This window comes from Struthio camelus, chromosome Z (genome assembly GCF_040807025.1).
Source record: "Struthio camelus isolate bStrCam1 chromosome Z, bStrCam1.hap1, whole genome shotgun sequence".
Taxonomy (NCBI): domain Eukaryota; kingdom Metazoa; phylum Chordata; class Aves; order Struthioniformes; family Struthionidae; genus Struthio; species Struthio camelus.
In genome coordinates, this window is record NC_090982.1 from 8373644 (window position 1) to 8384142 (window position 10499).

General features: G+C 37.3%; 1 protein-coding gene across 3 annotated transcripts in view; it reads left to right on the forward strand.

Moving 5' to 3' along the window:
• The window catches only part of GLIS3 (GLIS family zinc finger 3), a 171288-nt gene extending 164808 nt beyond the window's left edge, over positions 1-6480 (forward strand). For all 3 annotated transcript variants that reach the window (XM_068928525.1, XM_068928523.1, XM_068928524.1), the window contains 2 exons: positions 712-894; positions 2114-6480. In XM_068928525.1, the coding sequence (XP_068784626.1) occupies positions 712-894; positions 2114-2250 (320 nt within the window). In that variant the 3' untranslated portion in view covers positions 2251-6480. The remainder of the gene's footprint in view (positions 1-711; positions 895-2113) is intronic.
• The last annotated feature ends 4019 nt before the right edge of the window (positions 6481-10499 follow it).

The following is a 10499-nucleotide window of genomic DNA, read 5'->3' on the forward strand; positions in this document are numbered from 1 at the left end:
CCACATAACTGGCAGGGAGGAGCTTGTTCATGATGACCCAGCTTTTCTTGAAGGAAATAAAATATATATTTTAATACTAAATTATAATCGTCTCATTTCTAACATATGATCTAAGAACTGTGCTTAACTGATTATAGAAATCAGAAATAAATACATAGGTTAGAGTCTTTAGCTGTAAAAGCCAGCCTTCAGAATCTCAGCAAAAGTCCAAAACTTAAACTTAACAGCAGCTCTTTAAGGGGGGAAAAGATCTTGATTCCACAGGAAAGAGCTTCAGGCCAACATACTATACAGAACTTCTGTTTGTAACAGTCACTCTGCTTACCTATCCCTGTTTTGCCAGGAAGATTGGTTTTGCTTATATAAGTGCACATTTTGTCATGGATTTCAGTGTGAATTTACTAAGTGCTTGTATGCCTCACTCAACGATAACTTCACAAAAACAGCACAAAAACCCTGATGGGAATCTTCCATGTTGTGTGGCATAATGGTCTGGTGTCTCCTCTACGTAGACTCATGGCTTATGTTAAGAATTAATAGCAGCTGGAGGAAGTTTTAGAGAGGTTCGTATCAAAGCTGCTTTACTGACTGATGTCTTGGTCCTGCTGCAATGGGGATTTTTACCGTTCATTTCATATGGCCAAAGTCTCCCCTTACCCTTTGCATCTCTGTCCAGATGTTTTACTGACCACTCTCTTCTTCTCATGTTAGGGTATTATGGACAGCTTCAGACTTTCTGCCCTCCGCATTATGCTGACACTCAGAAGAACATACAGCATGGAGTACCTTGTAATATGGTTCCTCCTTTTGAAGACTGCGTAGCTCCCACTTCGGTGGGCCAGGCTGGGTCTGGTGTCTTCCATCGAACCTTTTCAGCTCATTCTGGTATTACAGGTAAATGACAGTTGTGGACTTTGTGGATGGTTGTGGACAGCTGGGGGACTTTGGCACTTCTGCTGCAGCTGTGAAGGTGACTGGGACCTGTCTGGCTGTTAGTTCCAGCTGAAAATGATAGACTAGGCCTTCCACAAAGAGCAGATGGTTTTCAGATATTCGTGGGGTGGTTGGCCTAGAGACCCAGCTGCAGTGGTCACTGTAACATCTGGCCTTTGGGCAGATGGTGCGCTGTTGTGGTTTTCTCCAGGCTCTAACTTTCCTGAAGGTCAGTCACCAGCTCAGTATCCCTTGAGCCTCAAGAGACGTTTGTGCTGCCACTACAGTCTGCTGCAAATATTGTAGCAGGTACTGAGATGACTCTGGCTGTTGATTTTGCTTTATGCGTTTATGATTTTCCTTGGTGTTCGATTTTGTTTGCTCACATTTCCGTGACGAAAGCACACATTTTTCTGTGCACACTTAGTTTGCCTCTTCCTGTTTGAAGGAGCATAAGATGCTTGCACGTGGCTCTGAAAAGGTGAAAATTACCTCTGTGCCGAGGATCAGCACAACACAATGGGCATATTCTTAGGGCCTAAGCAGAGATTAATAATTGATGCCTAAGTTTTCTGTTATCCTTCTGCACAAGATGAGTTCACTTAACGTGTATTGTGCTTTGAAATCTCTTCTACATCTCGATTCTCTGGTGCAATAAGAAGCCACTGCTCCTAGCACTTCTAAGACACTTCTACACAGGTATATAAAGATCTAATCCAAAAGATGGGAGATGAGCCTTTTTCAGCAAACAGTTATTCTTATGTTTGCACCCATTTTTTGTTGAAGTTAGGCATTTCTGTGCTATGATCCTATTTATGGCAAATGAATCCTACAGTATTTTGTTGTCTCTTATCATGTATTAAGTATGATGAAGTTCCATAACCAGGAACCAAGTTTAATTTAAAAACCATCACAGTTGTAACAGTGGAACTGGTCCAGAACTGATGGGCAAAATGTTAGTTGTGATGAAACCTACTGTCTGAAACCTAGTTCAGACTTTACTCTCATAGGACTGAAATTCCTCCCTAGGTAAGTTCTGTAATTATTAATTTCACATGTATGTTGGCTTACTTGTTTGCCTGTTTGGTTCAAAGCTATATCCAGTTCTCTGCATAAGTGTTAAGCCGTTCTCCATAATGTACTTATCATGGTTAATTAAAGATTTCTGTATTTTTTCCAGTTTATGATTTTCCACCGGGGCCCACAGGTATCTTTGGTGATTCAACCTACGGCATGCCTGAGGACAGCAGTTTCTTACAGATCAGTGCAGTGGATCGTTGTCCCAGCCAACTTTCTTCTGTCTACACCGAAGGCTAATTCATTCCAACTCGCATTACAAGAACTTGATTCCATATCAACTTGCCCTTCTGATATTTCACTACCAATCTTTCTCTCCGTAAAACTGCCATGTATGTATGGGGATATGGGTGAATATACATACGTCCTGGAGAGCAAAACATGCAATCAGTGGGCATTCTTTATATACTCAAGAAATCAGCTAAGGAGAAGAACACTGGTAAAAAGAAAAGTTTGCCAAAATGTTAGCAATTGTTTCTGTTCTTCTGAACTACTGCACAGCAAATCTTGTTGTTGTTTCTTTTCCGTTTCTTAAAGGGAATTCAAAGATTGAATAAGAAAACCGCTTTTGGCTGTAATCCTTTCAAGCTAATTGATGGAATCATTGACGAATACAGCTTTAGAAAATCTCTTTTAAAAAAAAAAAAAGAAAGAAAGAAAGAAAAGAAAGAAGTAAAACTGGGGCATACTACCAACGTTTCAAAGGCGCACGGCTTTTTGCACAACCAGTTTGCATGTGGTGCTTCCAAAGTTAAACACACAGCAGCATGAAAAAGGGAAAGCAATTAGATATACGTCCTGGCACTACACATTGGAGGTATTGTTGTGGCTTCTTTTTAGAGCAAAAGATCACTCGTACTGATTTCTTATAGTCTTTCCCTCTGTATTTTACGCCATATGCAATGGCCACTACAGTTTTTCCAATATTCCTTCTGATCCAATACTTTATGCAATGAATTGGAAGGATTTAAATGCACTAAATAAGAAGGTACTTGGACTTCCTCTATATTTAGCATTGCTGCTAGATAAATATGTTTTAACTTTCTGTTATTTTTTAACTAGATGATTGTAGAATTTTATTGCTATATCTGCTGTAGAAAATTTTAAAATACTCTGCAGAAAGATTTATTTCCTTAAAATCCATAGCTTTCTTTTAAAAGCAACCTGTACTGATTCAACTAAACTTTTGCTGACCTTAATACTTTCATTTCCAAAGCATATTTCCATTAAGAACAATTACCCTTAAGTTTGCTGATGTTGCCTATGGTAATTTAGAGGTGTAAAACCAAACTATTTTGGGGATTTATTTACTCAGTCTCAGGCTCTGGTCCTCGAGTCTATTCCAAGGTGGAAGGAAATGAGGTTGCCCATATTCAAAGCCACAGAGATATGAGTTAAAAACAGTATTTTGCAGTGGACATGTCGTCACTGTGATCCCGTATAGCTGGGAAGCAACTCTTACCTTATTTAAGATTACCTTTTTAGGTTTTTTATCCATTTGGGAGACTTATTACTGTATGATGTGTATATTAATACTCATGACCAGACTGAATATGAAGGACAAAGATCCAAAGATTCTTATTTGCAGTTTAGACCATAACTATGCTACAGAAATCACTAGTCTAGAAAGGTGAATTTAAAAAAATGCTTATACCAACATTTGCTTATGCTGGGGAGCTTTTGTGATTTATTGAATGCAATATGGGCCAAATTCCTAATTTGCCATTTTTTTTGCATAGATAAATATGTGTCCAGATGTTTAGAGACACTGGTAATCCTCTGAGGGTTGTAGTCATGAATTGTGTTCTTATATACAAGCATATGTGCATATATGTTTAATGAAGAGATTTTTAATCCAATCAATGCAAAGTATATGTTAATAATTCATGTACCTAAATCATGTACAGGAAGCAGTAATGGTATGGCTTAAATACAGGAGATGTTGTACAAAATCCTTCCCCCTTTTATTCTGTTTCTCATATCATGAGGGAATGTCTCCCTCAGCTTCAGCTCACGTTAATAAGTCTGGTTGTTACCATATGTGGTTTGCACGGGGGTAAATGACATTCAACTGTCATGCACTCAGTAATGTTACATACACAGCAAAAATGACAATCCATTTACTTTAGATCTGGCCTGTTACATTAACAGTGAGTTTTAGCTTTTTAATAAAGCTGTAATTTTGTGCTGTCTTAAGCCCATTCTATGATTACTGCGCAAACTTAACTTTGTTCAGCAGGCGTTATTAGACATGCTTAAAATTTTCAATTTCAGATGTGTAGGGCTATGTTTTGTTCCACAGAAGTCAGTAAGAGCAGAATCAAGCCCAACATGTACATTTTTATGTATATGTACTTCACACACACACACACACACACACACACACACGCATATGCATACATATATATTATAAAATAATTACATTCTCCTAACTGCAGCTCAGTGATGATTATCCAGAATTTGTCAGTTGCTGCCTGTGAAGTTGAAATACAGCTGCTGAATTCAGATCTGTACCACCCCAACCTTTGAATCCTCTGAAATGTTTCTTCTAATATGTGAATGTACAAGCTACCTAGTAGAGAGGGGCTTATAAGTCATGAAAGATCCTGATCACAGGGAGAGAGGACAGAAGATAGATAGAATTCAAAAAGCGTATTCATAACTTTTGGTTTCATCAGTTGCATTTGAAAAAGAGAAGTTTTGCAACTGATTCATTCATTCATGTATGTGTATATATATATGTATATATGTATGCATAATTATATATATAAAATACATGAAATGATATATTTACAGTTCATAGCTTTACAATGAGACTTATTTTAAAAAGAGTGAGCTAGAGTCGTCACGTTAAGCACATGAGAGTGGATACCAGACTGTGAAAAGGTACACTTTTGTTTACTTCCACATCAGAGAGAAAGTGGATTCTTCATGATTATTTCATTATTGTTTTTATGGTCAGACTGACTTGGGGGATAAGCTTACATCACTTATATACAAAAAAAAAAAAATTTATCTGACGTATTTTGGGTATTTAGATAGGGAATAGTGTTTGCCACATGTTACAGGGAAAGAAGGTGCTTGTGAAAATACAAACCATAATGCCAGTTACTGAATTATATGCAAATGCATGTGCCTCAGTGATTTTTGTGTTATTGTTCTAGATGCTGGATAATGTTAACTTTCTAAGGGGATTCCTATCTAAGAGATGAAGTTATTTTAGACTACGGACATTAAACAATATTCTAATGAACTTATTTACAATCAATCATTCTTTTATACAGTTCTCTGTTTTCAGACTCAGATAGTGTATTTGCATCTGCATTAGGAATGGGTCTACACTGGAGTTTAAAACACAGCTTTAAATAGCGCATATGTGCAAGTGAGAGTGTGTATGTGTGGCGCTTTCTCTCTCTCTCTCTGTGTACCTATATAGATATATGTGTGTATATACATGTGTATATGTGTATGTGTATATATCTATATATGTACACACACATATATATGGGCACTATGGTTTACTCATAATGATTGTTAAAGTATTGCAGTGCTAAGGCCACCTGTCACATTGTATTGTATTTTCAACTTTCCTTGAAAAGGTGTGAATGATTATGAAAACTACATTTTAATTGTTTATTCCCAGTTTTCCCTGTGGAATTTTATGTTTTTTAAAGAGCACTTTTTGTTGTTCATGTGAATTTTTTTTAATATTACTAGGAACAGATGAAGCAAAAGAAAAAGCCCACATTTTAAAATAAACTGGGTGGGTTTTTATTTAAAAAAACAATCCCTGTATTCTGTACAGAAAGCACAGCATCTTGTGTAATGTTTTTTACATAAAGCACTTTGGTGAGGAAAGGAAGTAGAAGTATGTTTTCCATAAACCTTACAGACTTTTGTACATATTTATACGTGCTTACATATATAGATTTGACCTCCATTTGCTGTACTGTATATCCAGCTGATATTTGCTGTAGAGGCTCATCTGTTGCATACCGTGAGACATAAATTTTCAGAAGAATTAGTCACACTTTTTCTCCATTATTAATATGTATAGTTTTATGATTTGTTACAGTTATGTTTCATGTAATGGTAAGTTATTTTTTGTCCTGTTTCGTGAAGTCCTTTTTTATGTAAAATGTAAAATGAAGGGTGTGTTTGCATGGTACAAAATAAAACTGGAAATTTATAACTCAATGGCATGAGTAGTAGAACGTCTTATTGTGAGACTCCTTGGAAGAAAACTGCTCCAGCCATTGTTCTTCGCCATAAAACTTCTAGTATTTGTGTGGGTTAGTATAATTAGAAACAAATAGGAACAAAAATCTCAGAGATTTCTTCTAAAAAGCCATCTTGCTTGGGTCAGGGTGTTAAAACTGGATTTAATTAAAGATACAGTGAGGCTAGAGATCTGTAGAGACAAACGAATGCCTCAGTGTGTGTTTACACTGGGTGGAGGCACAAATAAAAGCAGAACATTTAAATAACTTTTTTTATGTTATGATAATTTTTTTGGTTTCTTTCTTCATGTGGTTCTCCAATCAAACATGTAAAGGGATTTTGTGTTCTCTTTCTGGTGACTTCATTGTTTCTAACACACTCTAGCAATTAAGAAATTACCTCAGAGCATCTCTAATTTAAGGAAAAGAGTGTCTGTTTTCACTCTGTTGAAAGGCAAAATACCTGGCAAAAGCCTGAGACAGAAGTCAAAGTGTACCAATGCCTATTCTGCTTAAAACACATCCTGGGGGTCCAGGATGCTTAGGAAATAAGAGGTTATCTCTTACTACACCCCTAAAACATAATGCGTGGACTAGAAATCGCAGCAGAAAATGCAAACTAATTAATTAGCCTGGTGTAAATACAACTTTTTTTACAGAAGAATGAAGATGTCTGGACAGCAAAAGATACGAAGAAAAATTGCCAAAAATTAAAAAAGAAAAAAGTATTGCGTTATATTTATGCACAAATCTTTGAAAAGAATGGGTCAGGCTGATTCTACTGTAAAATTATTAGCAAAGCTAATAACTAGCTGCCTTAGTCAGCTGAGAACAGAATCAAAACTGATATGCCAAGTTTGCTGGCTGGCATGCAGGTGAATTTGCGGGAGCTTTACCAGAAACGAACCTCACCCCACGCATTCTCCTTTACACTGCCTCATAATTTGATACAGGAAACTTGCTAAATAGTTTAGCAAATACAGGCAGTGAGTGCTGGAAGCCACCGTGAAGAACTGAAATTTACTGAATTGCAGGTGTTTCAGAATTCGGTTTATCTTTTCGGCAGAAAAAGAGCCCTTGACATACTGAGGCATACCCAGTTCCCTGTGCAATGGTGAGTAGAGTAGGCTGAAATACTTAGGAGCTACGTGCGTTTCTCTGGTTCGGGTGTCAGAGCTGGATTACAGTTTTTCACGGTGTGCTGCAGCCCCTCCACCGGCAAAATGGTGAGGTAGAGTAGAGAAATCACGTGACAGCTGTATTCCCCCAGGTGACATCATTTCTAAATGAAAATGTCTGAACTTTTTGTCCCATCCAGCACTGATGCTTTTTTTCCTAATTCAAAACAAAACCCCGTTTTGAAACATCAGAATTTCTCACAAGATGATAGAATTCTGAGTTTTATCCCTCCAAAATCATCAAATTCACTTTGAATTACCTTTTGCACAAACTAAATTTTAAACTCTGGTCTATAAAAAATATAAATAAACCATAAATAAGCTTCCTCCAGAAGTAGCTTAAAAAAGTTTCTCCTGTAGAAATAGGCAATCTTGAAGAGGATAATTTCTCATGACCATGTATACCCCCTCACTGCAATACATAACTTAGAGTGATAAAATTAGGTCTGCAGAATGAAAAATGCTTGTTTTTAAGGTTGCTATGTCTCCTTCATAATTCTTACTTTATATTTTGCCTCTGTCTTCCTTAAATCTATTACGTTCTCATTTAAAAGCTGGGTATGAAAAATCATTGTACCACATCTTCCCATGCCATTTATAGATTTACAGCCAAAGTAAATTTACCCGGCAGTCAGTATCATTAATGATTCACAAATGAGATGGGCTCTTTCAGTGAACTGTAACAAAAGCGCCTTTCTATGTTTCTAGTTAAAAGTTCAAACATACCTTCACTATAACTAGAAAATACTAACCTCATGCATGGTTGCAACTGGGTACACAGGATAAAGCATTACAAGTACATCTATGTAGACAGAAGAAAGTGTAACTATTTCCTCAATATTATGAATTTTTCCCTTTGACAAATAACGTGTTTGAACCTGCCAATCAGTGGGCATGCTTAGGGCTTGAGTACACAGGTAAATTGTCTGACTTCTGCTATTCCAGGAATGAGCACAGTGAGACTGATTAAGCTGATGGACATCAAGGTGACCTGGCTACCTCACTCCCTTAAACCGCTCTAAAAATCCCAGCATAAATCTGCTGGAAAGTAAAGCAAAACGAAACAAAAGTTTCTGCTAGAGCTATTGCTGACAGAGTTACAACCTCAGCAACAAGTCTGAAAGTACCGTGGTTTCACTTGTTAGCCCACCTCTCCACGCAGTTTTAGCTCTGCCATCGCTATCTGTGGTTGGAGGGAGGGGAAGAATACTTTGTTTTAAGGAAAGATAAATAAGTAGTCCCTGAGTGATGATTCTAGGCGAAAGTAAAAGTAGCAATATTGGATCAGTTTACCCTTCACAGAAGTGGGAATAGAGTTGGATGGCAACATGACAGCAATAAACCTTTCCTAGCGTAAGCTGAGTTAGTTAAGATGTTTCAGTTTGACTTTTTCCCAATGAGGAGTCAAAACATTTCTGCAAAACTGAGATTTTTACTCTGGAAACTTTCAATATACAGAAGCTGCGTTCAGTCATACACATATGCTTCAGCTCCTCTTTAGAGGCCAAAGAAAGGCTGTCGGGTAAAAGTTGTCTAGTTTCAAAGCCAATTTGCTCTTCGGCTGCTCCGTTAAGACAATTAACAAAAGCAGGGTGGCAATTTTATGATTTAGATGTTTATTGCATAGAAACAGTATTAAAATGATTAAACTCATTTTAAGGACCCCAATGAATCACTACCTGAAAAATACCACTAGTGTTTTACCACCATAGCTGCTCGCCTCTCCCCAAGGATGACGCTTGCCCTTCCGGGCATCCCACCACGCAAAGCATCATCAGGAAGCCCACCAGCCAGGGTTTTGCACTGGACTGAGGAGAGTAGTGGTTATTTCAAAGCCAAAGCTACTTGTGGCAAACCAGAGAACAGATGTAATTCTAGCCAGTTGAGCTGGGGAAAAACTGAAGGAGAGATCTAGTATCTGCAGGGCACATGGTGTCGAGTGAATTCCCACAGTACATTTGAATATTTATTTATTGCTACTAGTGTTTATCTGCTTCAAGATATTATGTTATGCTAAGGTCTGTGCAAAGAAAGGACGGGGGGGGAAAAAAGCCTTTTCCATAGCATCTTTCCTCTTCTTGTCACTTTGGAAGTCTTCCTATGGTAACATGCCACACTCAGTTCTTCGCCAGTTGTGTTCATTCTGAGTTTCTTAGTCTAGATTTGCATGGTAAAATCTAACTTATGAAAGTGACTAAGCACACTAAACTTTTTACCTGTTTTGAGGCTGCATAAATGTGAATGAGGGCAGGTTTCCCCCACCACCACTCCCCACTTGCAGGAAAATGTAAGTAGGGTAACTTAAGTTTCCTTATGTTTTATGCCCTAATTGGAAATCATACTCAGGTCTAAATTTGGACTGAAATTTGGAGTTTAACCTAAAATTAAAAAAAAAAGACATATTTTCAGCTGCTTTTTGCCAGTTTTGCTCAAAGCATACCATACCTAAATCCCCGAAAAGCAGAAACGCAATTTCTATCCAATTACTTTATAAAGTTTAAGTTAATTGCAGAATAAGGCTCAAAGTGCTGTTAGACATCGTGAACAGGATGAGTATTATCAGGCTGCTTTTCCCAACACTCCTTGGGAAACAATGATCCTATGATTTTCAAAAATACATCTTCTTTCTTGTTTACCGTGTGGAGTACGTTGTATCATGGGAGGCATCCTCTGGTGAGGAAGCAGTAGGTTGCAAACACATATGCATTTAAAGAATCAAAGGGTAAAAGAGATGATAGATAGATAACCTAGTAATGAATATATAGCCAGTATGAAAGGATTTTAATAACTAAGTTTCAATTGCAAACATAAGTATAATTATTTTAAACAAGCAACAACAGACGATTGAAAAGTAATTTGGAACGTTGGTTCAAGAGACTCCTGAACATAATTTTTCTCAGGAAAAAAGAAAAGGTGAATCGAAGATTAAAAACAGTCATAATACAACATACCTGTGTAAATACACGTACATAGACACAGGAAGGACAGATAGGAATTCATTTTTGCTTCTTCCTTCCACAGGCCTTCTTCCTTCTCAAGCTTCTTTCCCAACACAATAGGAGAACATATCAGCAACCTTAATTTGGAGTTG